This window comes from Mrakia frigida (assembly GCF_051309035.1).
Source record: "Mrakia frigida strain ATCC 22029 unplaced genomic scaffold BDY24scaffold_39, whole genome shotgun sequence".
NCBI classification, from domain to species: Eukaryota; Fungi; Basidiomycota; class Tremellomycetes; order Cystofilobasidiales; family Mrakiaceae; genus Mrakia; species Mrakia frigida.
Window position 1 is genome coordinate 203,406 of NW_027481242.1, and position 24,118 is coordinate 227,523.

Consider the following 24,118-nt stretch of genomic DNA (forward strand, 5'->3'; position numbering starts at 1 on the left):
TTGAGGGATTTTTTTTGGGTTCGCCCTGCTTGCCTTCTTCCACTTCGATAAGCTGCAGAAGGCTCGAAGATGAGAAAGGTAAGACAACATCTTGTTCGAGGTCTGGGAGAACCCTCAGGGAAGATTCCGCTCCGATCATCACGCGTCGTCGACGTCGACTCCTCGCTTTGATTTTCGTTCTTCCTTCTCGGTAGTCTGGGTGATAGGAAGCAAGTCAAGGAAAGGAACAGATAAATAAAAGAAACCATGATAACGCAAACCAGAATACAACTATCGATCTGAACGAACGGAGAAATCTAGCGACGACGACGCGTCCTCCTCCCTCCCCTCCTCTCCCCCTCCCTCATCGCTTGAGCTCCTCCCCGCCTTGTTCCTCCAGCAAACTTGTGTGGAGATTGAATTTCTGGTGAAAATTAATGGAAAGTACACGGTCAGTTGAGGCTCCCTGTCCGAAGCGACGAGGAGCGAGAAGCCCACTTACGGGCGAGGTATACCTCTTCCTTCCGCCACAGAACCACCAAACCAGAGTGAAAACGGCCCAACCAGCAACCAGAACGACGTTGTAGTTCATCGTTTTCGCCGTTGTGGGAATGAAGCTAGGGAACGAGACGAAAATGATGCTGTCGAAGAAAGGGACGAGGCGAGTCAGCGTCGTTCTTCTCACTCTCTTCTGTTTCTCTCCGAGTTGTAGACTCACGTGAAAGCGTTGCTGAAAATGGCGAGAGCGTTGGCGAGGTATCCCCACTTCCCGAGCCAGAAGACTCCTCTGCTCGAAGGGTTGGCGTCCATCTTGTGTCGGTTCAGGATGAGGAGGGTGATGGATGCGAGGAAAACGAGATCGACGAAAGCGAGGGAGCTGCTGATGATCGAGAAGAAGGCGGTGGTCGAGGCGACGTAGCTGGGGAGGAGGGGCGAAGATAAAGTCAGCAACAACGAACCACAGGGATTGACGAGCTCGAAGATGGCTCACAGAACGGCGAGAAGAGCGACGACAAAGTTGGCGAGGAGCTGAGCCTTGAACGGGTAACCGAGTGTAGGGGAGACCTCAGAGAAGCTGCGAAGAGAAAAGGACGTGTCAGCTCCATGTTCCGAAGGAAGGCGACGAAAAGAGAACCAGAGAACTCACAACTCCTGGAAAGGGAATCCACCGTCTCGGGCGAAAGCCCAAGTCATTCGAGGCGTAGCGAGCTGTACGGTGACGAGAGTGGACATGACGGAGATGAGGAGGATAGCCGAGAGGAAGTTGGCCATCGCGTCCGATTTCCCGACATCTCGATAAATCGCCCAAAGGGGAGAGAATGCCTCTGAAGCTGTTTCCAGATCCTGGACGGCGAAAAGGAGGGGGAGCATGTAAAAGATAGGAAAGACGAGTCCTCCGATGGTGACGGCGATCATCTGCGAGGGAGAGAGGTCAGAACGAGGTGGTTCGATTCGATGCGTCGAGACGTTGGGCTTTGAGGCAATGGACTCACCGTGATAGGAACGTCACGCCCAGGGTTCTTCATATCTTCTCCGAGATGGATAGCGGTATCGACGGCTCCGTACCTTGAGGGAAAGAAGAAGGAGGAGCAAAAAGGAAGGAAGGGACGAGACGAGGATCAGCCGAGAAAGAGTCAGACGGATTGGCAAGATCACGTACGAGTAGGCGGCGAGCAGCATTCCGATGCAAGCTGCGATCTCGTCCGACCACCCTGTGGGATTCACAAAGGCAAACACCTCGGCGTATGGGCGATATACTCCTCCAGCCTTCGCAAGGACTATTGCGACGATCACGACGAGTCCTCCAGCGATCCAGATGACTACGACGAGGGAAAGGAACCACGAGGTCAGCTGGGAGTGGTAGAAATGGGAGAAAAGAACAAGACTCACGTCCTCCGGTTGAGAGGTAAGGCAAAACTCTCCTCCCGAAGATCGAGATGGCAAGCGTGACGGCCTGCAGGATCAACATGGCGACCGTGATTTGCCACGCTGAAGGTTCTGCGACAATCATTCCCAGGACGAGCTGAGCAGCGATACTGAGAAAGGATGCCATCCCGCTCCATAATCCAGCTGTCGAAGAAAGAGCGAGGTCAACATCGTTTCCTCGAGAGACGCACAGGAAAGGACTCACCGACGTTGAAACTTCCAACGAGGAAACTGTAGAACCTCGAGCGAGAGGGAGCTCCCAGGCAAGCGCAGAAATGGGAAGGTCCAGCAGCAGATGGGAAGGCTGAGGCGAGCTCTCCGAGACTGAGAGCGGTTCCCATGGCGAAAGGGAAGCTGAGAGAGAGAGAAGAGTAGCGAGGTCAAAGACGCGTCTCGAGTCAAAACGCAGATAGGAAGACGAGCTTACTAGATGAAGAGACCCCATACAATCACAGGAGCACCTCCGGTAGACAGACTGAGCGTGAAAGATCCTGCGACGGCGGTCCCTGAGAGAGAAGAGAAGGGGAGACGAGTCAGAGTCACAGAGGAGGTCTGCTTCTTTCTCTCAGAGGCTCTACGGCGAGAACGCACAGGAGTTGGTACCACAAAGACCTAGAAGAATAGCAGCGAAGGTCCCGTATCCTGAGAAGACGAAGAACGGGGTCAGCCGATACGAATTTGCGAATCAGTGAGCGAGAACGGCGAGGAGGGAGGAACGAGCACAAACCTCGAACGAGCTGATCTTGTATACCCATTTTGTCCTCCAGCAGCTCAACGGCTTCGACATTTACGAGAGCTTCGGTCTTTGCTGTGGTTCGAAGAAGTAGAAGAAGAAGCGTATTAGCAAACGAGCTCGAAGGAAGCGCCAGTTCAGAGTGGGCTGAACGGAGAAGGAGGAAGTGAAGGAGGATGTCGAGCACGAACCTCCCGAGAAGACTGGTTCGATAGCGATCTCGGTCTCCGACTTGGATTTGGTAGATAGAGTCGTCATCTTGAGTCTGAGAGGGTGGGTGTTGAGGGAGAAGAAGAGGAAGAGGAGACCTGCGAAGAAGAAGAGAGATAGGAAGATTAGGCGAAGCTCACGTCTTTTTAACAGTACGATAAACCTCACCTGACAGGCTTGACGGGGACTTTTTTGGTTCAACCGCTCATGGCAAGGCCCCTCAAGAGAGATTGGAACGATCTCCGAGGTTGATAGACGGCCTGAGAAGGGAGGGGAGGGCAAAAGAAGGAAGGGAAAGAAGGAAGGGAGAGGAGGTCGAAGGGGATTTCGCGCCGCGGGTGAGCTCTCCTGCTCTCCTCCTTTCCTCTCCTTGCCGACCAGCGTCGCCAGGAGTATGCTTTCCTTTCAGAGTTGCTCAATCGCAAAAGAGAGCCGAAAGCTCAAAGAGTCATATCAATCACAACCCTTCCCGAAATCCTTCCCTCTCTCAAATCAACCATCGTTCTTTCGACGTCGCCCAACGCCCGAATCTCCAACGAAGCCTTCACTCCAGCTCGAGCAGCTACCTCCAGAGCCCTCGTGGTCAAAGCTCGAGATGCTGTCGAGGTTCCGATGAGCCGAAGCCCCTTGATCACAGCGACGGTCGTGTCGAGTTGCGTGAGTCCCATCGCAACAAGCATCACCACCCCTCGGACTCGAGCAAAGTTGAAGGCAGATCTAAAAGGTAGAGGAAAGAAGAGAAGAGATTCAGTTCCAACTGAAAGGTGAAGATTGAGCTGATGGACGTATTCGTAAGCTCGGTAGCTCGTGACAATTCTGCAAACGAAGAAGAGAACGCGAGCGGTCAGTTTCTGCAGCAGCTACGAGAGTCAAGCGAGATCGAAGAGAGATAAGCAGCTCACGACACATGAGGACCACCTGCAGTAATCCTCACAACCTCTTCTACGAGCGAAGCACTCGTCGCATCCACAAACTCGTCGGCTCCGCACGTCTCTCGACAGAACCTCTCCTTCGTCGGGATATCGATGGCGACTACTCTCGCTCCCATCGCTTTGGCGTACTGAATGGCTAGATGACCGAGTCCTCCCCCTCCTCCGGGAATAGCGACCCACTGACCTGCGGTGACTCCAGAGGTGAGAAGAGCGCTGAGACGAACGAGAGCAAGAAAGAGGGTGAGCTCAGAAAGGACGCGACGGATTGTAAGACGGAAAGATAACTCACGAGAAAACGGTAGCTCCTCCACACATCAACGGAGCAGCTTGTTCGTCGGAGAGACCGGCTGGGATTGGAATGAGATGGGAGGCTTGAGTTGAAACGAAGCGTTGGAAGGTGCCATCTTGTTCAAAGCCGTTTGCCTGCGAAGGAAAGTACGAAATCGAGCTCAACTTCTCGAGCCCTTCCTTCCTCTCTCTCCTCTTCTCAACGACCACCATCTTCCCATCTCGAAAAATCTTACGACCTCCCTTCCAACCGACCAGAGCCCCTCTTCCACCTTCTTTCCGATTCCTCACTATTGCGAGTCCGGTCTCAGCAGCGCCCATCTCTCCGTTCACTTCGTCCTCCACGCTTTCGACTCGGATTCGCTCTCGACGGTAAGGGTCGAGAAGGACTTCAGTTGTACGGTGTTCAGTTGTGGGAGAGGAGTTTGAGTGCGAGACGAGATGAACGTGATGAGCTCCTCGACTTCCAACTTGGAGATCATGCTTTCGTCCCTTCCGACGCTTCGACGCCTGGGATCCCCGTATCTTCGTGCTGACCTCTTCCAACGAGAGAAAGGGTACGCATACACCTCGAAACAACAACGAGCTGGTCAGATAGTCGAAGAATTTCCCAATCAACTCGAGGGTTCGTCTCGCGGGCTCCCGAATTCACCGAATCGCGACCATCGCCGAAAATTTGACATTTATCACAGCGAGATGGCCCTAGACCGAACTATGATCTACTCTGCTCTACATAGACTCGAAAACCCAAAGTTCAGAGACGAAAGTGGCTGATATATCGCGACAAGACACTTTTCGTGGGCGCCCACGAAAAGTAGATTTCGCCTCTCCGTCCCCTCAGATTCGAATACGCCCCAGGAAAATTAACCATCTGGACAATTTAGTATCCCAACTTCGATAAAACGATGCTCTCGCTATGAAAAGTGGTGGAATACGGCTATTCCATCGATACACGACGCGTCGAGGCGACTGAACGCGCTGGAACTGACCAAATTCAGACGAGCCTGTGCCGAGTTTCATTGTGATACTCGAGGAGACGTTTGTCTGTCTTTTTTTTCATGCTTGATACTCTCCGTGGTTTGAAACGTAAAGGAAAGAGTGAGTTTGTTGGATGAGCGAGTCCGACGCGTCTCCCCGTTGTGATTCCAATGTCCACTGGCTAGCCAGCCATTGAGCTTGGCCTTCTTAGCGAAGTCAGCGCAAGTTTTCGCGAGAGGGGAGATCGACTCGAGGACCGAAGAGCGAAGAATCGAGCGAGGAGGGAGAAAGAGCTCACCTGGAGGGATGGGATTCTTCTCTCCATCAAGTCGCCTCGCCTTCTTTCGGTTCAATGAGTTCCCTCTGGTAGGCTTCTTAAGGTTGACACCTGAGACGAGAAAGGAAGGCAAGTCAGCTCCCTCGAGAGGCAAGGCGGGAAGAGAGAAGACGAACTCGACTTGTTGACCTCTTCGGCTGTAGTCGGATCATTTCGTTTGAGGGCTGAAAGGAGATGAAGGTCAGCTCTTTGATCGCAGGTTTGCAGAGCGAGTGTTCAGGTGAGAGAGGCTACGTACAGGAGTTGGGGATTTCCATGTTGATTTGGGAGTGGGTGGGTGGCAAGAGGAAGGGAGAGGGAGGCAGGCAGAACATCCGCTCCGTCAACTTTGAAAACGAAAAAGAGACGGCCCCCTCCCCTTCCTCTCAACTACATCGTCCTACATCTCCATCTCCAATTCTACACCACTACCAAATCCTTCTAGGTTCGCACGTCCTCCTGTAATGCATCATTAGGCGAGTCCAGAACCACTCTTACGAGTGTAAGCAGGGCGAGAACGAACCTTCCTTTCCTCGCTTCCTCCCATCCCTTTCCACCAGTTGGCTTCCTTGCCTTCGCTCAACCTCCTCTCTCAACTCTTCACCTCACTCTGTGTCTGTGAGCTTTCCGACTAGCTGCTGCCGTCGTGTCAGTTCCGACCTTGAGGTGAAGAGGGAAGGAAAGGTGGGAGACGAAGCATCGAGGACGTCTTCTTGTTTTCTCGTCCTTTTTCCCTCTCCTTCTCGTAGGCCAGTACTGACCCAACGTTTATCGCATCCTCCAGATTATCAATAGTCTGAACCTCAGTGGTATTGAAACCTGGCTGTCTTCGTTTGTGAGTCTTTCCTTCGTCCATCCATCGCGTTTCTCGGTCCCTTCCCTCTCGCGATGAAAATCCCTTCTCATGTCGCCCTTACTGACTCCTCCTCTCGTCTTTTCCATCTTTGCTCTATCAGCCACCGAACCAGCTCTCTCGTTCATTCAAATCGACGCTTCACGCAACCCTTCGAGTGAGTCGCCGTCCCTCTTTCCCTCCCTCTTCTTCCTTCTTTCTTCCTCCACGAGTACGAAAACGTTTTCGTGCCAGACTGACACGGTCTTCTTCTTCTTCACCTCTCGCATTATCACTCTCTCTTGCAGACCTTCGTGTCGAGAGAGTCGTCATTCGGTCGGGCCCTCCCTCTTCCCTTCTTTCTCATGCTCTCCCTGTGAGTACAAGTCCCTACACTTTCCAACCAGTCCTTCGCCTTCGCCTTTCCATCTATCCTTCCTTTCTCCCACATTCGTCTCTGCGCCGTTCGACTAGCAGTTCGGAGACGAAAGGGAGAGAGAAGGAGGATGGTCCCGCGAGGGTTTTCACCTCCTTCCTTTATCTTGAACTCTGTCACTGACTCACCTGCTCCTTTTGCTCTCTGTATGTAATGGCTATCTTCGACTTGCAGGTTCGTCCGAATTCCATAGGGAAGATCTTTTCTCGGTGAGTTGAAGGCCTCGTTTTCCTCTCTCCCTCCCTCCTCCCTCCCCCCTCCCTCTTTTCTCACCTCTTTTCTCACCTCTTCCTTCGTTTCCGAGGCTGACCCTTCTCCTCTCTTCTCTTGCCTTCCCATCAAAACCCCTTCCATCGCTCCTTCACCTCGGATCTGAACCTTTCGCAGGCATTTGGGAGAAGTTCACGTCGCCGTCCTCCTCCTTCCCCTGACCTTCCTCTCTCGGTTCCTCGGTGAGTCTTCCCTCTTTTTCTTCTTCCTCTCCGTTGTCAGCCCAGTCACGATTGTCTTGGTTATCCTTTCAACGAATTTGAGCTGACTCGCTTTTCGTTCTTTCTTCGCCCTGAGCAGACTCAGGCTGAGCTCGACCGTTGCTGCTTTCGCGTACGAGGGAGAACTTTGACCTTACGAGTTGAAGGCCGGCATCTTATAGGTCAGTCCCCGGGTCGTCTTCATAGAAGAAGATGGAGTGGCATCGAGGATCGAGGAGGGAATGGTTCGAGGTGGGAGAAGTGCAAAGAACGCTCTCGACGCACGCTGACTCTCTTCTTCTCCCTTCGCCTTCTCTCACACCCGTCCCCGACCTCCGCTATCCTTCGAAGCACAACGCTTCTTTCCCATCACCCTTCCCAGTCACCTTCCTCCTTCACCTCCTTCTCATGGGTCTCGGCGCTCTCAGTTCACTCCTTTCCCTTGAGGTTCGTTCGTTTTCGTCTCTCCTCGCCACTTCAATCCGTAGAGCTCTTTTGCTGACCTCGTCTTTCTCACTTTCAACCCTTCCTCTCAGTTTGGCTTCGAGTTTTCAGCATCTGCTGGGAGATCGGAGCTTTGCTCATCCTCGAGGGTCGTAACCGCTTCTCGTCGACGCGTCCCTTCCTCTGTTCCTCCTCTGGCTCTCGTTTCTCGTGCTCTTGTTTCTTACGTTGGTCTCTATTTTGCATATATACGCTCCGGAGTAATTGACTTCTTCTCTCTCTCTCTCTCGGACTCTACACTCTTTTCGTACCCTTCGTTTGAGCGACGCGTCTCCTCTCACCTCTCCCTCGTCGTCGCTTTAATCTTCTCGCCCCGATTTTTTTCTCATTTTGTAGTCGGCTAAACGGATGTTCAGATGCTTGTTCCCCTCACTTCGCTGCCGGTGCAAGGGAAGGAAGGAGAGTGGAGATTGGACCCGAGAGCGGGGGGCGACTGGGGAGGCGACGGTCTCGTCTCGATCCTGCTTCGAGACGCGTTTCTTCTCCTTCCCGACTTTCTTCTTCACTTTTTATTATCTTTCGTAGCTCTCTACTATCGTCTTCGTAGTCAATATATAAATTCAGCCTACAAAACGCGTTCTTTCGGAGGCAGGAGAAGAACATTGCGAGCTCGACCTGTTCTCGCTCGAAGTCCCCTTCTCGTCTTTTAACGGCTTCTTTCACTTCCTCTCTCGATCTGCTCAAGGTCGTTACTGTATTCAATACGGGGTATTAGCAAAGGAGAATAGGGCAAAGAGGCAGAAAAAGTAGGTATGGGCGAGGTGGGAGATCAAGAAGCAAAGACGGAGGCGGGAAGTCCGAGACGAGAGATTCGAGCACTGTCCGAACGAGAGAGAGAGAGAGCGATATGTACAGGTAGGACGAAACAAGGAAGACTATATTTGGAAACGAGATGGGACGTTACTACTACTCACCACCACCTCTGCCCTCCTCCTCCCTTCTGAACCTTCCTCGGACCGTCGCCGGCCTCTTTGTCCTCCCTCCTCCTCCCTCCAGTCCCTCCGTAGGAGCTCCCTTCCATCCCTCCGTAGATGTTCAGGTTCCCTTGGATCTGGATGATGATAGGAGGGTTCTCCCCTCGACCGGAGAGCTGATCGGCGCCCCCGAGAGCTTGGGCGAGAACGGATTGGAGGGACGAGGGTAGCGAGGATGGAACTGGCGGGAGGGATCGAGTGGAGTGGGGAGACGCCGCTGAGAAGAGTGAGGGCGATCGGGAGGAGGTAGGGGTCGGCGAGGGATGGAGAGGGAGCGAGTTGGTGATTCTGCTGAGGAGTTGAGGAGAGGAAGAGGAGGAGGAGGTTGGGTGAGGATGAAGAGTCGAGGCTCCGATCCTCATGAGGAGGGAGGTTGAACTGGTAGGGCTTGTAGCGGTGGGAGTTTGTTGTCGGGGTTGGGAGGCGATACCTCGTTGAACGAAGCGAGAGTATTCGGGAGTAGGGTCGGTCCCTCGGACTCCTTTGGTTTTAGAGTGACGATGGTCGTAGGTGAGAGGTTCGGTTGATCTGTAAGGGTGGGCGGGAAGGGTAGAAATCAGCTCAAAGTCGAGAGCGAGGAGAGGAGAAGGAGAAGGAGAAGGAGAAGGAGGAAGTGAACTCACGGGCAGATCTTTCCCCGATCTTGCTCCACATGGCAGTATCGAGTGAGGGAGAGAGGAGAGAAGACTTTGACGGATCCTGTAGGAGGAAGATTGTAGAGAGAAGAGGAAGGATTAGGGAACAAACGAGGTAGTGGGAAGGAGAAAGGAAACGAGAAGGGAACACTCACCACCTCCTGCTCCTGCTGCCACTCCTTTCCCTCCTCCATCGACCTCACCACCACCACCACCAGCCTCATCGTCTCCACCTCCTCCTCCGGTACACTCATGGTCGCCTCTCGTCCCTCTCGCTCCCTTCGAGTTCGAGAACGACTGCCCTCCCTTCTTGTCCCTGTTCGCCTGCCTCTCCATGTTCCAAGCAACAAGTACCATATGGAGGCCACTGTTCGAACACAACCTCGAGAGCATCGATGGCCTCTGCTGTCGGGTCAAGAAGGTCTCGCTGAGCTCCTTAGCCACGACGTCGATGTAGGCTATGTCGACGCTCACGATGCCCTCTCCCTCGTTCGTCTCGTCGAAGCTTCCCTTTCGGGTTGAAGGTTCCGTTGTTGTGGATGGGGAGGTACTTGAATCGGCTGAGAGGAGTGGAAGGTTGAGAGGAGGAGGAGGCGGGAGGAGGAGGGAGGGAGGAGTGAGGAGCTTGAGAGAGGGCGTGCTGCCTCTGCTTTTGAGGAGAGTTCGGGGTGTTGGCGAGGAGCTGTTCTTGCTGTTCAAGAGTACCGAAAGGGCTCTTGGGAGGAGGAGGAGGAGGAGGAGGAGGAGGGGAGGGAGAGGAGGGAGAGGAGGTGTAGGTGGGAGGAGAGGGGACCGTTCAGAGGTGATTTGATTGCTTTGCTTACGATACCTTAGCTGTATTAATTTTCTCTATGCTTTCATGTCCTTTGCTCCGTGAGGAACGCCGGTCGGGGGAGCGGAACGAGAACAGGGACGCGTCGCTCTCCGCTGGAGGAAGAAAGTCGATGTCCAGAAGCTTGCCTCCCTCCTTTTGCTTCAGAAACCCGTCTCCCACTCTACCTCGAACTTTCAGTGAGCGAAAAACTGGCTTTCGCAGACTGTATCTTTGGCAGTTCCATCCATCGCGTCCCGACTCCTCCGAAAGCGAAGAGAAACCTCTAGAGAACACCTCTTCCCCTTCTTCCGCCATCCTTCCTCGTCACCTCGAGTCCCAAGCTACCCCTCTCCACCTCGAGAACGGTCTCCCCTTCGAGAACTCGTTCTCCAAGCTCGAACGTGAGCTCACTCCCCCCTCCCTTCCTCCCGCCACCCATCTACCACTCGAGCGAGGGAAAGAAATGCACTCACAGAGATACCCAACTCTTCTCTACCACCTCTCTCGTCTAACCAGGACTGCTGCTCCCTTCCTCCTCCTCTCCCTGACCGCATACAACCAAACGAGAGCGAGTCCCTGGCGTCGAAGCTGACCGACGGCGTCCCTCGTTTGAGCTCTGATCGAGAAGGAGAGTTGTACTGAATTGAGAAGGACGACCGAAGAGAAGGCGAAGAGGGAGTGGTCGATTCTGGGAGAAGAAGAGCGGTAGAGAAGAAGAACGGCGAGGAGGGAAGGGATCGAAGCAAAGAGAGAAGGGAGAGAGAGGTCAGCTTGTTCGTTCGAGCTCTCTGAGGACCCGACTGAATCCATCTCTTCACAAGAAGGCAAAAGAATAGACAGCTTAACTCACAAGGAAACCTATAGATCGCTCGATAGAACGAGATCCGAGCGAACGGGAGCTGGGCGGACCGTGGGCAGGAGGAGACGAGGGAAGGTCGAGGTCGAAAGAGCGTCCAGCGTCGATAGGAAAGACGAAGGACGTCTGGAGTGGTGGTTGGTTGTTGGAGAGGTGGTTGAATGTAGAGTCGCAGAACTGCTGGGTAAGAGAGGGAGAGCTGAGTGAGACGAAGGAGAAAGAGAAGGAAAGGAGGGAAAGGAAGAAGGTGAGCTCGACCGTTTTCCTTCCTTCGACGAAGCTGAGCTCCTCCGTCCCTGTATAGAACGCCAGAGAGAAGCGAAGACGAAAAAAGAGACTCACGACGTGTCTATGCGCTCTCCTTGATGAAAACCTTCCTCTCCCCGTCCCGTCCCTTCCGGCCTCTCGAGAGCGAACCCAACGAAAAGAGAACGAGCTCGTTCGAGAAGGAGAGAGTTGAACCGAACTGGATAGGACGCCAGGAAGACCAAGAAGAGATAGTTGATGAGTTGGAGGATTGAAGATCTGGATGGAGAAGACCAAGAAAGAAGAGGAAGGGAGAAGGGAGAGAGGTCAGCTCGTTCGTTCGAGCTCTCTCTGCCGACTCCAGACGCCCAACGAACAACCATCCTCTGCAGCGAGATGAAAGGAGAGAGAATTTACTTACGAAGAGAGTTATGGCGAACTCGATGCAACGAGATTCGAGTGAACGAAGCTGGCGGGACCGTCAGTGGAAGGAGAGGAGGTGAAAGGTCGAGGCCGAAAGAGCCTTCAGCGTCGATAGGGAAAGACGAAGGACGTCTGGTGTGGTGGTTGGTGGAGAGCAGCGTATAGACAGAGTCTCTGGAGATCCTGGCGAGGAGAGGGAGAGCTGAAGAGAGACGGATGGGATAAAAGCTGAGGGAAACGAGGGAAGGAACAAGGTGAGCTCGACCGTTTTCCTTCCTTCGATGAAGCTGAGCTCCTCTCTCGTCTACAAGGAGCCCAAAGAGAAGCGAAGATAGTAGACTCACGAGAATAGACGTGTAAGAAGGCTCTGATCCGAGAAAACGTTCCTCCCTGCATCCTCTCCAGTCCAAAAACCAAACGAGCCAGAAACGAGCGCAAGATGAGCTCGATGAGGAATCGCTCGTTCGAGTGCAGTCCTGCGAGCAAGTAGAAGTTGCTAGGAGCGAGAAGGGCGATAAGAAGAGGAGGAGGTCCATAGTGGGGAGCTGCGAGGAGAGAAGCGAGCGGGAGGAAGAAAGGGGAGGAAGGAGGAGGTGGTGGCGGTTGGAAGGTGAACGAGGAGAACCCTGATGTCTTTCAAGTGAAAAGCTCTCGTTTGTTTCCTCCCGTTTTTTTTTCGAAGAAGAGACCTTTCAGAAGAGGAGCGGAAAGGAAAGAAGAGAACAACTGACTCGTCGAATCCCCAGAAAAGGACGGACCAGACCAACAAAACCAAGAACCCTTCACGTCCCATCTGCCTCGAGCTCCCTCTCCCTCTCCCTCTCCCATGAGTCCGACTCCTCAGTAGACGAGCTGCCCGTTCACCATCCTTCGGTAAAGGAACTCCTGCTCGAGAGTAGCGTAGTTGGCTGCTCCGGTGACGTGCTGGCCCTTGGTGCTGGGAGAGGAAAAGAAAGAAGAAGAAGAGGGTACATACGCGACGCGTTCAGCTTTTTGGACTCGCTCGGACTCGACGCGACTGAAGAACGACCGAGCCAAACCGTTCAGCCTGTTTGGGAGAGGAGAAAACTCACGTGTAATCAAAGACCCTGAACGCGTCGACGTCGTAGTTGTAGATCATCTTTGCCTCGTAAACCTTCTGGAGGTACGGATGGTATCGACGTCCTCGGAAGGTTGTTCTGAACGCTCGAGCGTGACGAAGGATGGAGGTTTTGGGGACCATGGCCATGGTGTGGGTGTGGAGGGTGTGGTTGAGGTTCTGGTGAGGTTCGATCCCGGTGCAGAAGCCAAAGTTGTGGGTGGCTGGGTCGTGAGGGATGGCTGCTGCGATCTGGGCGTAGAGGAGAGGGAGAAAGTGGGTTTGGACGTCGTCGTAGGAGGCTCGGATCCCAGAAACGGTGAGGAAGAGGAAGTTGTGTTTCTCGTTCCAGAAGTAGAAGGGGAGGGTGACCAGGTGGCGAGCAAGATCCTTTGCTTCCTGGGTAAGTCGGTTGGGAATCTGAACGAGAGGAGCCTGGATGAGCGGAAGGTTTTGAGGACCGATGAAGGGGACCTGAGGTTGAGCCATGGTCGAATCGAAAAGAAAGAAGATGGGAAGAGGTGGGATCTGGTTGGAGGGAAGGAAGCGAAAAAAAGAAGAAGAAGAAGAGGGAAGAGGCGGTACGGATCCAGGCTCGGTTTGGGTCCCTCTCCCTTTTTCCAAGCGAGCCCTTTTGTGAACACACTTTCTCGTCATTATTTGGTGCTCGAAAAAAAGAGTCCGATGAGCTCGAGAAGGAAGGGAGCAAGAAAGAACAAAAGAGAGAGAGGGGAGGGAGCAGTTGAAGAACGACGCGTACGAAAGCGAAAAGATCACAAAAGGTCAGCTTTCTGCTGAGAGAAAGGGAGTAGCAGAGAAGAAAGGAGAGATGTAAAAGAAACGAAGGGAAGGGAGGAGAGGGTGAGGAAAGGGAGCCAAGGACGGAGGGAGGGAGGTGAGGAAAAGCGCGGGAAGAGCGAGACGAAGACGGCGGATCTCGTTCTGCTCCAACTGAGAGAGCTGAAAAGGTGGTCTGAGAACGAAGAGAGGAGTGGAAGAGGTGTATAGAAAGAAGAGGAGGAGAGAAGAAGAGGAACGAGAAGGCTGAGCTTTGTTCGCTCGTTCGAGAAAGGAAGAAACAAATAGAACGCGTCTCGAGTCGCGGACTGAGCGGAAGAGCTGTAGCTCTCACTGTGAGAGAAGAGAGAGAATCTGGAAGAAAGAAGGAAACGAAAGAGAGAAGAGAGAGAAGGGATGAAGTTGAGCTCGCTCGTTCGTGTCCTCGTCGAAGGAAGAAATAAGAGCGAACGCTCGTTCGAGACGGTCGACGGGAGCAGCGACGAGTCTGCTGTTGAGGAGAAAGAGAGAAAGAGAGAGAGAGATTGAGAGAGAGGGAGAAGAGAGGAAAGAAAAGACAAGACGAAGGGAAGGAGAGAAGGTGAGCTCGTTCGTTCGCTCTCCTCCTCCTTTGAAAAAGCGACACCAAAGAGGATCGTCCAGACCCTCGAGAGGGCGAGCGTTGAGGTTGTTTCTGTTGAAGAAGAGGAGAGGAGGAAGAGGTTGTAAAAGTAGAGAAAGGGAAATCCCTGGGAAGGAAGGAGAGCTGAGCTTGTTCGTTCGTTCATCTCGTTCGTCGAAAGAAGAAAGAACAGCAACGTCGATTTCGAGACGGTCGTCGAGAGCGGGAGAGCTGAGATCGATTTCTACTGAGGAAGGAGAGGAGAGTGGAGTTGTAGTAGAGTTGGAAGAGTGTCTTTGAGAGGGAAGGAGGGAGAGGGATGAGCTCGTTCGTGCTGGTTGGTCGTTTCGAGAAGAAGAAAGAAGAGGAATGATGATTTCGAGATCAGGTCGTCGTCGGAGGGAAGCGAAGTTTCAGTTTGCTGCCATTAGTGAACGAAAAGAAGGAGGTGGTGGTTGAAAGGAAGAGAAGGAAAGGGATGATTCGTCTCAAAGGGAAGGAAGGAGGGGAAGGAGCTCATTCCTTCAAGTGGAAAAACGAGAAGAAGAGAGGAAGGAGGGAAGCTGATGAGCTCGTTGGGATCTCCTGAGCGAGGGCTTCCTCCCCGTATCCTCAGATGTATAGAAGGGGCTCTTCTATAGAACGAGAACTCTCAACCTCCCACCTTCCCTCTTCAACATGGTCCTTCTCGAGGAGGAAGAAGAAGAAGATCCGAGAAAAAGGGCGAGGGGCGACCCAAACGGGCCGAGTTCAGTTTGCTCCCTTCCCTCTCTTCCTCCCTCTTCAACAGATTTGCTCCGAAGGGAAAAGAGCACACCGGTTGGTTCGAACTGGGCACCTCGGAAGGAGAGCCAAAAAGAAGATCTACCGTCAAAGGCCGTTGAACAAAAAAAGCGATCTTGACGACGCGTCGCTCTCCCGTTTCTTTATACCCTGGGTCCTCCCAGAGAGCTGAGAAACAAGATCCTTTCGCCAATCAAAGTTGACGAAGGAAAGGATCGATCCGGCCACCTCCCTGTAATTTCTAGCTAGGGCTGCCTGGGGGAAGCTAGGGTTCCTTCGTGCCCTCCGATGTGAGGTCGACGAGGAGGCGGCTCGTTGGGAGAAGGGAATCGAGCCTGGGTGTCGCTAAACTCACAGAACCCACGAAGTCGACAAGATATGTCAGCGAAGAGCTCTTCAACTGATCTTTGAGAGAGTGGACACTCACGTGTAGCAGCATCCCGAAAAGTTGAGCTGAACCAGCGCCTCGCCTCTCCCAGGAGAGGGAGCCTGCTTGTCGACGACCTCGTATCCGCTGTCGAGATCCTTGAGAACAGCGGCTTTTCCGATGAGAGTTGAAGGGGTAGTCATGCGGAGGAGAAAGATGCAGGGCGTTGGATAGACGTGGGGTGAGAGTTGGGCGTGTAGATGGTGAAGGAGAAGAAGCGGAAGCCGAAAGGGAGGAAGGGAGGGAGAGGTTGTTTAACGTGAGCTCGAAGAAGCCGCTCCTCGCTGAAAAGAGATCGCTTTTTAGACGTTGAGATTGTTGGGAAGCGGGTAGGAGGTGAGTCTGGTTGACTTTCGAAGTTGGAGAGCGCGTAAGGAGTGCTGGAAGAGAGAAGAGAGGGGAGGAAGGACACGGCCGTTCGGAGGAGGAAAGGGGTCAGCTGAACAGATGTTCGTTGAAGGGTCTCTGGAACGAGAATTTTGAGCTTGGTACGCGATTGAGTTGTCGGGACGGGTACCGAGAGAGTAAGAGAAGATATAGGGACAAAAATTGGAGCTTTTTGAGAAGATTCGAGAGCAGGTGGACTGATGGCGTTGGGGGAAGGACTTTGTGAGCTCGCACTTAAACCTCCTCCCTCTTTCCCCCATCGCTTTACCACACGTTGTTACGCTGGACCCCAAATCAGCACGACCTCGCTCCTTCTTTACCCCCGCCCCAAGATGAGACAAGAGGAATGTCTTGAAATTCAGTCTGCGACTCCTCAACTTCGACCTCGCCTCCGCTCTCCTTCCTTCCCTCCCTCTTCCCTCCTCCTCTCAAGACGCCTGACGGGCCCTTGGAAATATCGAGCCCGACTGGCTGTATCTTATCACTTGAATGCTTCGAGGAAAGGGGTGCATCTAGTTCCGTCGATGCTGGGTAGATGTGTGAGTGGAGAAGGAAGGAAAGCCGTGTGAGGTCGACGCAGTGTTCCCGTTCCTCTCCGCCTCGTTATTTTTCTCTGCTTCTCGCCCCTGTGCTAGATGACTGTGTTCCTCCGACCTGGGATAAAAGCTTCTCCTCGAACCAGTACTTCCTTCCTCTCAGCTCCCACCTGCTCTTCGCATGTTCTTCCTCTCCTTCGTCCTCTCCGTTTTCGTCTCGACCTGTCTCCTCGTCGCTGCTTGTGAGTTTCTCTCTCGCGTCCTTCCCCTCGTTCTCCTGCTATCTGACATCTGCTGATTGCACTCCCCCTCCCTTCGTTCTGCCCTTTCCTTCCTCTCCATGTCAGCTCCGACTCCTGCTTCCCTCTCTTCGAGGGAATTGATCGCAAGCGACGAAGTCATCGCCTGGGTTTCTCCCAATCCCAGAACCGTCACTGCTCAGTGCTATCCTGTCATTCGATTCTTTCGATTTCTTCCTTCGAAGGCGAAGATGCTGACCGTTCCTCCTTCTGCCTCTCTCCCAGTTGAACATCACCTTCACAACCGACCGAAGACCTTCCGGCGTGTACGTCGGAGACTCCATCAACAACGTGGCTTACCAGCATCCTGTTCAGACCTGGAGAAACGACTCAAGTAACCCGTGGAGATGCTGCGAAGGTAGAACTCTTATAACTGCGACCTGGGACACTCGTGAGTCTCCAAGTTCAAGCACGTAGCCGCCTTTCTCTTCTAATTGAACGTTCCTTGTTGCTTCTTTTCGCTAACCCCAGTCAGCCTTCCGGAGAAATCCATAATATGGTTTGAAGTTGACAGCTGGGATGGAAATAGTGAGCGATGTCTCTCCTTGATCATGGACTTCGCGACCTGAACTCTGTCCTCGTTCGTTGCAGAATCATTCTTCACTGGGTCAGGCTGTGAGTCGTCTCTCCTGAATCTCACCAGCGGCTGTTGCTAATGAGATCACACCTCTCGTTTGCTGGCAGTGACGGTACAGGCGTCGGATCGATCGTCTTGGTTCGTCGCCGACAACTAGCTCTCCTCGCGTTGTTGATTACTGACGACGTTTCCCTCTCAACTCCTCCTTCGCTTAGCCTTCGTGATAATGTTTTCGGAGATGTCAGCTTCGGTACTCTAACCGGAGACGGAGTTACCACCACGGTCGTTAGCTCGTCTCAACACACCTCGTCGGCCTCGTCTCAACCCATCGCCACTTCAACCTCAAATGGTCCACCTTCCTCTTCCGATATCAACACGGCTGTCATTGTTGGCGGAATCGTTGGAGGTCTCGGAACTTTTGCCGTTGCTGGGTCGGTTGCATTCTATTTCCTGCTGAGGAGACGAAGAGGGAGGGATTCAGGACGTGCTGGAGCCGACGCTGAAACGAAGCCTGAGGAGGATGGATCTGCTGCGAACGCTTTCTCGCACGTCGAATTTTCGGGAGCAGAAGCAATCTCACCTTTGACTCTTTCCGACTCCTCTCAACTCGTTCCTGTCACAACCTATTCGTGCCCTGGAAGTGAGCCGTTTTCTCGTCGCACTTTCTCGAGTTCAAGGCTAACGCTCGATTCCCTCCTTCTCGCCTTTCTATCTACGTCTTTTCTTCTTTTCAGTCCATGTTCCCCTTCCTTCCCAATTCTTGGCGACGCAGGACGAGGCCGTGATCCAGGAACGAGACGGAGGACATCAAGTCGAACGCGTCCCTCCCGCCTACCACGTCCGTAACCCTTCCATTTCCTCTTTCTTCATCTAATTTTTCTTCTCCGTGACTCGATGTATCACTGATACTTATCTCGATTTCTTCTCGGACTTCTACAGGACGCAGTCGACGTGGTCTCTTCGCCGACCAGTCCTTCGGCGCCTCGATCTTCCTTTTCCTCTCACAAATGATTTCCGTCGCCTTTCCTCCGTCGTAGCAGCTCCTTCTCTCCTCGATACATAGCCACATCTCGTCTTTTTGGGGTTTCTGCCGTCCTTTCTTTCTTCTCGTTCGCTTTGCTCTCTCGTTTCCGTTCGTGTTGTCCTCGCTTCACTCGTCTCGTATACCTGCGACAACCTATCGAGTATTAATATATGATCTCTCACTTATGCAAGCTCTTGATCTTCCTCTCTCGCTCGACCACCGAGATTTTCTGGGGCGGGGAGTGGCTCGAACGCGTCGCAATCGGAGAGAGGGAAGAGGACGCGGTTTCCAAGAACTGGGACGTAAGATCTGAAGAGGTTTCAAGCGAGCTTGAGCCGGAAAACAGAGGCTGTGACAAAGCTCGTGAAAGGAGAGGTTTTTAAACTTTTTGACTCCAGTGGCCTTGCCAACGAGGCCAGAGGCCTCGGAGCGACGAGGAAAGGAACGATTCGAGCTCACCTCTTCCTTCCTTCCTTCTTTCCCAACCAGATCAACCAGCAGCTCCCCTTTTTTTCTCCCACACCTTCTCGATCGACACAACTACCGGGAGATCCTACTCTGGGATGCCTGCCGACAAGTCCTCTTCTTCCACGTCGAAGGCAGCCTCGTCAAACAAGGGAAAGGGCAAATCGGTTCCCAAAGCACCTGGATTAAAGAGGGCCAAAACTGGGTGTGGTGAGTTCTTTTTACCCTCGGAGAGTTCATCTATCAGAGCGGATGCTTTGAACTGTGCTTCGGTGCCTATTTTGTACGGCTTCATTCAAAGATGGGGAGGAGGTTGGAGAAGGGAAGAGGGAAGGAGAGCTCGAGCTGACCTTCCTTCTTCCTCCTTTCTTCGTCCCCCCTCCCCCCACCCGTTGCCCTTCTATCAAAACAGAATCATGTCGACAACGTCGTCACAAGTGCACAGAAGAACGACCCCAATGTTCGCGATGCGTCCGTTCTTCCTTCGAGGTGCGTTCGGCTCGAAGACCTTGCGAGCTCGTCGAGGCTCAAGTCCTGATCTCTTCTCCTCCTACAGTGCCTATACCCCGTTGAGATCAAGAAGACAGTTTACAAGGCTTATGGAGAAGCTGCTCCTCCTTCTTCCTACAACGCTGCTGCTTCGTCAAGTCGGATTCCTCCATCGACAACCCCTCCTTCGACAACTCCTCCTTTCTCCCCTCCTCCTCGCACTTCCACCTCCCTCTACAAAACCCCAACATCCGATCTCGAGCTCAGCTACCCAGATCCCACAGAGAGACTTCTTGTGAGTATTTTTCTCGCTGTTTGACCATCGTTTCAAACTCAAGGCTGATGTTCGCCTTCGATTTGTCTTTCCCATCGCGTCGTCGTCTCCCCTCCCTTCTCCCCTTGTTCTCCTTCGCAGCTCCACCACGCTCTCGCCCTCATCCCTTCTCTCACCATGGCCTCACCAGTCCCTCTCACCCATACCCCCGACTCCCCATTTCAAGACTTCCTCATGCCCTCCTTACGAGGGTCTTCCACAGCTCACGAAGCGTTCTCCCTCTCCCTTCTCTCCGTCGGAGCCGTCATTCTATCCTACTTCCACCACACCGCCTCGGAGGAAGCTTTTTCCAGCATCTCTCTTCGTGAAGAGGAGAAATATCGTCAACTCGCCAACGCCTTCGTCGACGGATCCCTCTCTCTCGTGAAGGGTTCGCTGGTGCTTGCTCAAGTTGGACAAGGTCTCTCAGAGCAGAACTTTCAGTTTTTGTCTCTTGCAGCAGGGATGAGCTTGTTGAACAAGTGTTTATCGGGAGGAGGAGACTACTCGGAGGCGTTGTTGCTGGCTAGAAGGATTGTCGGTGCTCGAGGAGGTCCTCGTCAGATGCTAGAGTGAGTTCCGTCCTCGCCGGGATTCAACACAAGAGGAGGGAGCGAGAGGAGTAGGGGAGAGCAGAGGCGAGAGGGAGCTCGACTGACGCGTCGCATCTTTCCGGCCGTTCTTCTTTCTCCAGGGACGCAAGTGCGACGGGGGATCCGGTTCATCTGAGACGAGTTCGGACAGTACTGGAAAAGACGGTGATGTGGTCGATATTCAGTGAGTTGAGATCTCTGCTACAAATGTGGAAGGGAGAGGGGAGAGACGAAGGGACAAAAAAAAGAGGAGACGACGTCGCGTCTTCACCTTCGCTTCACTTGTTTTAATCCATTCCTTTCTCCTTCGACATACTTTTCTGACAACCCTTCTCCTCGCCTTCTTCTTTTCTTATCCTCACTCAGGCTGCCTCTCAACGGGACTCGCTCCAGACCTCTCCTTTCCCAACGGAATCATCGGCGAGTCGATCGAACCTCAGCACGAACCTCTCTCCTCCTATTATTTCCTTCAATTCCCTCGACCCTTGGACGCACTGGAACTACACGATTGGGACTCGGTGGAGACGATGCTCGGAATGTCGAGAGGCTTGGTGGAGCTCCTACATCGAGTTCGTCTTCTTCTTCTTTTCACTTCACCTTTCAACCTTCAAGCTTCATCGTTGACGCGTCTTCTTCGTCTTGTCTGTCTACAGATCAACTCTCTCTACTTCGTCTCTCGTCCCTCCGGTGTTCCTGGCCCAGGAGAACCGCCGCTCCCTGTCGACCCGCTCTGGATCTCCCAAGCGAATGTTCTGCTCGTCGAGGTCGCTACATGGAGAGCAAGGGTGCTTCAGCGAACAGCTTCTCTTCCCGACGGAATCCAGATATCTAGAGTCGATATGGGGAACCTAATCTACACTCACATGTTCGAGGTTCGTTTATTTTTCCCTTCTTCGTCTCGTTCAATCGACCCATCGACCAAATTGCCGACCCGCTCCTCGTCCTCGTTCCCAGGTCATTCTCTACATCGACCTTCTCGCCTACTCTCCCTCCCATCCCGTCGTCCAACACGCAGCTCTGGAGATCCTTCACTTGCTCGAACTTCAGACGAGCCGCGGCCTCGTCCTCGGGTGAGCTGGCGTCCTCTCCTCCTTCCTTCTTCCCTTGGTCTTCGAAACTGACCCCTCTCCTCCTGGTTCCCTTCCTCTTAAGACTGATGTGGCCCTGGCTCATCGCCGGCTCGATGCTTTCGGGAGCTTCCGATCGCTCGAGGATTTTGCTCATCGCTGAGGACATCAAGTCAGTCATCTCCTTCTCCTTCTCGTTTGTTTCCCCGCCTTCCTGCGAACTGACTCTCTTCCTTCCTTGATTTACTCTCACTCAGAACCGTCTGCTGCTTCGACCTACACTCCGCTCGAGCCGTCCTTCATCAGGTCAGTTCATCAGCCTCCCTAAGTTGGCCTCGAACCCGCCTTTTCTTTCGCTGACTTTCCTTTCCGAACCAGGTCTGGCTCGAACGCGACCACGGGAACGAATGGACGACGTGGAGGACCATCATGGCTGCTACTGGGGAGGAAGGGATGATCTTGATTTAGATCTCGCAGGCTTCGTAGACTCGGGTTTCGGTTCAGCTCTCTCGTTCATTTCGTTCTTCTCTTTCTTCTTTAAGCTTTTCTTCACAAATCACGACTTTTACATGCATCTACTTTATCCAGACACGTATACGACCGACCGACTCCTTTTGCGTTTATTACCATGAGTCCCACCTCAAAGCTCGTCGTGAGCCGACTCCTCCTTCGCCTCGAGCTCGAGAGCCTCAAGCGCCTCAGCCCTTCGATCGGAAGCTCCCAGAGTAAGGACGGAAAGCATGTCGAAGATGATATCAGCTGCTGCGATACCGGTGAGTTCGGCGTTGGTGTCGTAGGCTGAGGACCGAAACCAAAACAAAGGAAAGGAAGGGGGAGGGAGGTCAGACGCGTCGAGGAGACGAGACGAACGGAACGCGATGGATGGGAGGAGAAGGACGAACCTGGCGAGACCTTCAACGAGGAGAAAACGGGGAGAGGAATGGGAGAAGGTCAGAGGGTGAAGAAGATGAAGGAAGAGGGAAAGAAGGAAGCGGGTGGTGCGAAGACTCACCTCAACGAGATCGAACGCAACAAAGTTCAACCCTCTCAACCCGTGCAGGATCCTTCGAACCTCCCTCGTCGTCCACCCTCCTGATTCGGGAGTTCCAGCTACACCAAACGCCAAATGTGAACTTCGGTTAGCGAAAGAAGAGGAAAGAGGGAAGGAGACGCGTCCTCGAACTCACTCGCAGGCTGTTGAACGAATCAAAAGGAGGAACAAATCAGTATCTCTCCCTGATTCTACAGTTTGAAGGTCACAGAGACAAATCACACTCACAGCCATACTAGGATCGATCACATCAATATCGAAAGACAGCATGACCGGGTTGGTCGTTCCGACTCGATCTCGAATCCTCTTGATGATAGCATCGACCCCTCCGTAGTCGTCGATCTCCATGGTGGAGATGAGATGAAAGCCAGCTGTGATATCGTCCTCGAGGTCTTGGGGACCCTGTTCACACAACGCACGAAGGAGGTGCGGTGAGCAAAGAGAGAGAGGAAGAGAGAAGTGGGACTAGAGCGGACGAACAGTCAACCTTGTTCGGATCCCAGCATGAATGGACGAGTTTCCTCGGAGGAGTCCTTCTTCGTAGGCTTTCCAGAACTGCGTGCATGCAAGTCGAATCGAAAAAAGGTCAGTGAGGCGGAGGAAAGAGAGCGAAAGCCAGCTCACGAAAGTCCCATGGTTGATGTTCGACTGAAGGGAAGAAGCACCAGGGTAGCGAGCAGGGTTCCAGGTGTCGATGTGAGCGTCGAAATGGATGACGGAGACGGGTCCCCAGACTTTGTTGAGAGAACGGAGGATGGGGACTGAGGAGAGGAGAGGGAGAGGTTAGCTTTCGACGCGTCCGGGAAACGACGGGGAAGGAAGGAAGAGAGGAATAGAGAAGAGAGAGGAGAGTGAACGAACGAGCAATGGTGTGGTCTCCTATTCACGTTGGAAGAGATAGAAAGAAGGAAAGGTCAGCTCTCTTTCTCGCAACGATCCGACGCGAAGAAAGAGCTCGTTCGACTCACCTCCCAAGCTCACGATTCTCGGATGCGCTCTCCCCGTCTTGGGAGAGATCTGATCGAAGAAACTGGTTCCCAGGGAATCATCTCGAGCTGGTGTCGGTCGATGGAGGAGAGTGTCGTCTGAAAAAGAAAAGAAGAGCAAGAGGAAAGTGAGCTGAGGCTCGACGCAAGCGCTAAACTCCCAGGACGCCTTCTTCGACTCACAAGCAGCTTCGATCTGATCGATAGCGGCAGCAGGGTCGTAAGGCGTTGTAGGAACGTCTCCACAGTCGATCTTCGAAGGGTGAAGTGATGATGGAGAGAGGGAGAAGATGGTCAGTCCGAGCGAGCTCAAGAAGAAGCGCTTGGTTCTTCGACTCACAACTCGAGCTCCAGATTGATAAGGGTTGTGTGAGAGAGCAATGTTCCATCCTCTAGCAGGCAGTTGACGTCTAGATCCTTGTCTAATTGCATTGGGTCCGAAACGAGCTCCTGTAAAAGAGAGAGAAGGGCAAGAAGGAAGTAAGAGAGGTGAGCTTGACGTTCCTCCCCTCTGCTCCCCACCAGCTCGCCAAAGCTCAAAGCTGAGCTTTTTTTTTGATTCTCAACTACCTTCCTACAAACTTCAACCTCTTCTGAAACTTACCAGGACGGTAAGAAACGCTCAAGTCGTAAGGAATCCCCAGGACAGCGACGTCGACTTCGGTTTCTGGTTCGTTCAAGCACGACTCGAAGGGCAGATGGGCGAAGGTGACGGGTCCAGAGAAGGAGAGGTCTCCGAGTTGAGAATATCCTTTCTCAGCCCAGGGATCGACGATCGGCTGTTCTGAGGAGGAGGAGGAGGAGATGAGCGAGGGGAGGAGGAAGAGGGAGGGGAGGAGGAGGCTGAGAGCGAGCATGGTTGTCGGCTGGCGGGTTTTTGTGAGGTCGTGTGTGGGTGTTGAGAGTGAGCAGAGGATGAAGAGAGCGTGTGGTTCTTCGTCCTGTATGGCCGCTCGCCTAAGAGACGGTCGGGGGTCAAAAAGGACGGGACGGGCAGATAAACGTGAGCTCGAACGGACTGAGATTCGGGTCGGCTATCTTTGTCCTCTTCCCTTCACCCTGTTTTTTGATGGCGAACAGCAGACCTTTCAG

At 53.3% G+C, this 24,118-nt stretch overlaps 9 protein-coding genes across 9 annotated transcripts; 3 read left to right on the forward strand and 6 right to left on the reverse strand.

Annotated features, from left to right (window-relative positions):
- Positions 1-252: 252 nt before the first annotated feature.
- BDY24DRAFT_197681 (amino acid/polyamine transporter I) lies at positions 253-3,155 on the reverse strand. The gene is made up of 14 exons (XM_076636444.1): positions 3,017-3,155; positions 2,830-2,946; positions 2,633-2,713; positions 2,497-2,547; positions 2,333-2,411; positions 2,111-2,259; positions 1,870-2,049; positions 1,640-1,799; positions 1,473-1,545; positions 1,127-1,395; positions 971-1,054; positions 698-898; positions 482-620; positions 253-403 (listed from the first exon to the last, which is right to left on the reverse strand). The coding sequence occupies exons 2-14, from the start codon at positions 2,894-2,896 to the stop codon at positions 344-346; spliced, it is 1,593 nt and encodes a 530-aa protein (XP_076493016.1). The 5' UTR covers positions 2,897-2,946; positions 3,017-3,155; the 3' UTR covers positions 253-343.
- Positions 3,156-3,288: 133 nt separating this feature from the next.
- On the reverse strand, positions 3,289-4,281 carry BDY24DRAFT_344810 (uncharacterized protein; the record flags this gene model as incomplete). The annotated part of the gene is made up of 3 exons (XM_076637570.1): positions 3,289-3,624; positions 3,756-3,993; positions 4,070-4,281. The coding sequence occupies 3 exons, from the start codon at positions 4,279-4,281 to the stop codon at positions 3,289-3,291; spliced, it is 786 nt and encodes a 261-aa protein (XP_076493017.1).
- An 845-nt stretch (positions 4,282-5,126) lies between these two features.
- Positions 5,127-7,252, forward strand: BDY24DRAFT_372325 (uncharacterized protein; the record flags this gene model as incomplete). The annotated part of the gene is made up of 8 exons (XM_076638187.1): positions 5,127-5,166; positions 5,923-5,980; positions 6,158-6,197; positions 6,319-6,372; positions 6,503-6,570; positions 6,824-6,839; positions 7,018-7,082; positions 7,201-7,252. The coding sequence occupies 8 exons, from the start codon at positions 5,127-5,129 to the stop codon at positions 7,250-7,252; spliced, it is 393 nt and encodes a 130-aa protein (XP_076493018.1).
- A 1,029-nt stretch (positions 7,253-8,281) lies between these two features.
- On the reverse strand, positions 8,282-9,969 carry BDY24DRAFT_402073 (uncharacterized protein). The gene is made up of 3 exons (XM_076642157.1): positions 9,369-9,969; positions 9,202-9,277; positions 8,282-9,106 (listed from the first exon to the last, which is right to left on the reverse strand). Exons 1-3 carry the CDS (start codon positions 9,604-9,606, stop codon positions 8,515-8,517), a joined length of 906 nt encoding a protein of 301 aa, XP_076493019.1. The 5' UTR covers positions 9,607-9,969; the 3' UTR covers positions 8,282-8,514.
- Positions 9,970-11,610: 1,641 nt separating this feature from the next.
- BDY24DRAFT_428114 (uncharacterized protein) lies at positions 11,611-13,138 on the reverse strand (the record flags this gene model as incomplete). The annotated part of the gene is made up of 4 exons (XM_076644056.1): positions 12,626-13,138; positions 12,417-12,600; positions 11,897-12,097; positions 11,611-11,754 (listed from the first exon to the last, which is right to left on the reverse strand). The coding sequence occupies exons 1-4, from the start codon at positions 13,117-13,119 to the stop codon at positions 11,611-11,613; spliced, it is 1,023 nt and encodes a 340-aa protein (XP_076493020.1). The 5' UTR covers positions 13,120-13,138.
- A 1,919-nt stretch (positions 13,139-15,057) lies between these two features.
- On the reverse strand, positions 15,058-15,382 carry BDY24DRAFT_418563 (uncharacterized protein; the record flags this gene model as incomplete). Its single annotated transcript, XM_076643869.1, has 2 exons — positions 15,058-15,157; positions 15,240-15,382. 2 exons carry the CDS (start codon positions 15,380-15,382, stop codon positions 15,058-15,060), a joined length of 243 nt encoding a protein of 80 aa, XP_076493021.1.
- Positions 15,383-16,148: 766 nt separating this feature from the next.
- On the forward strand, positions 16,149-18,049 carry BDY24DRAFT_444590 (uncharacterized protein; the record flags this gene model as incomplete). Its single annotated transcript, XM_076644861.1, has 9 exons — positions 16,149-16,404; positions 16,510-16,613; positions 16,687-16,852; positions 16,933-16,989; positions 17,053-17,076; positions 17,146-17,176; positions 17,254-17,678; positions 17,773-17,876; positions 17,978-18,049. Exons 1-9 carry the CDS (start codon positions 16,344-16,346, stop codon positions 18,047-18,049), a joined length of 1,044 nt encoding a protein of 347 aa, XP_076493022.1. The 5' UTR covers positions 16,149-16,343.
- Positions 18,050-18,519: 470 nt separating this feature from the next.
- Positions 18,520-21,484, forward strand: BDY24DRAFT_402079 (Zn(II)2Cys6 transcription factor). Its single transcript, XM_076642158.1, has 11 exons — positions 18,520-18,737; positions 18,940-19,016; positions 19,084-19,311; positions 19,432-19,901; positions 20,024-20,106; positions 20,289-20,491; positions 20,576-20,794; positions 20,877-20,992; positions 21,075-21,161; positions 21,247-21,295; positions 21,368-21,484. The coding sequence occupies exons 1-11, from the start codon at positions 18,626-18,628 to the stop codon at positions 21,455-21,457; spliced, it is 1,734 nt and encodes a 577-aa protein (XP_076493023.1). The 5' UTR covers positions 18,520-18,625; the 3' UTR covers positions 21,458-21,484.
- A 59-nt stretch (positions 21,485-21,543) lies between these two features.
- BDY24DRAFT_197954 (agmatinase) lies at positions 21,544-24,038 on the reverse strand. Its single transcript, XM_076636445.1, has 11 exons — positions 23,631-24,038; positions 23,367-23,476; positions 23,210-23,279; positions 23,009-23,125; positions 22,902-22,919; positions 22,521-22,801; positions 22,269-22,442; positions 22,177-22,183; positions 22,002-22,099; positions 21,892-21,901; positions 21,544-21,787 (listed from the first exon to the last, which is right to left on the reverse strand). The coding sequence occupies exons 1-11, from the start codon at positions 23,881-23,883 to the stop codon at positions 21,630-21,632; spliced, it is 1,296 nt and encodes a 431-aa protein (XP_076493024.1). The 5' UTR covers positions 23,884-24,038; the 3' UTR covers positions 21,544-21,629.
- Between the last annotated feature and the right edge of the window lie 80 nt (positions 24,039-24,118).

Coding starts and splice junctions, on each gene's coding strand:
- BDY24DRAFT_197681 (XM_076636444.1), bottom strand. CDS start 2,896: ATGACGACTCTATCTACCAAATCCAAGTCGGAGACCGAGATCGCTATC. Junction 2,714..2,829: donor CGAACCAGTCTTCTCGGGAG/GTTCGTGCTCGA, acceptor TTCGAACCACAG/CAAAGACCGAAGCTCTCGTA. Junction 1,055..1,126: donor GGATTCCCTTTCCAGGAGTT/GTGAGTTCTCTG, acceptor TTCTCTTCGCAG/CTTCTCTGAGGTCTCCCCTA.
- BDY24DRAFT_402073 (XM_076642157.1), bottom strand. CDS start 9,606: ATGCTCTCGAGGTTGTGTTCGAACAGTGGCCTCCATATGGTACTTGTT. Junction 9,278..9,368: donor GGCAGCAGGAGCAGGAGGTG/GTGAGTGTTCCC, acceptor TTCCTCCTACAG/GATCCGTCAAAGTCTTCTCT. Junction 9,107..9,201: donor GATCGGGGAAAGATCTGCCC/GTGAGTTCACTT, acceptor CCACCCTTACAG/ATCAACCGAACCTCTCACCT.
- BDY24DRAFT_197954 (XM_076636445.1), bottom strand. CDS start 23,883: ATGCTCGCTCTCAGCCTCCTCCTCCCCTCCCTCTTCCTCCTCCCCTCG. Junction 23,126..23,209: donor CGATCAGATCGAAGCTGCTT/GTGAGTCGAAGA, acceptor TTTCTTTTTCAG/ACGACACTCTCCTCCATCGA. Junction 22,443..22,520: donor GGATCCGAACAAGGTTGACT/GTTCGTCCGCTC, acceptor TTGTGTGAACAG/GGTCCCCAAGACCTCGAGGA.
- BDY24DRAFT_402079 (XM_076642158.1), top strand. CDS start 18,626: ATGCCTGCCGACAAGTCCTCTTCTTCCACGTCGAAGGCAGCCTCGTCA. Junction 19,017..19,083: donor GCGTCCGTTCTTCCTTCGAG/GTGCGTTCGGCT, acceptor CTCCTCCTACAG/TGCCTATACCCCGTTGAGAT. Junction 19,312..19,431: donor ATCCCACAGAGAGACTTCTT/GTGAGTATTTTT, acceptor TCTCCTTCGCAG/CTCCACCACGCTCTCGCCCT.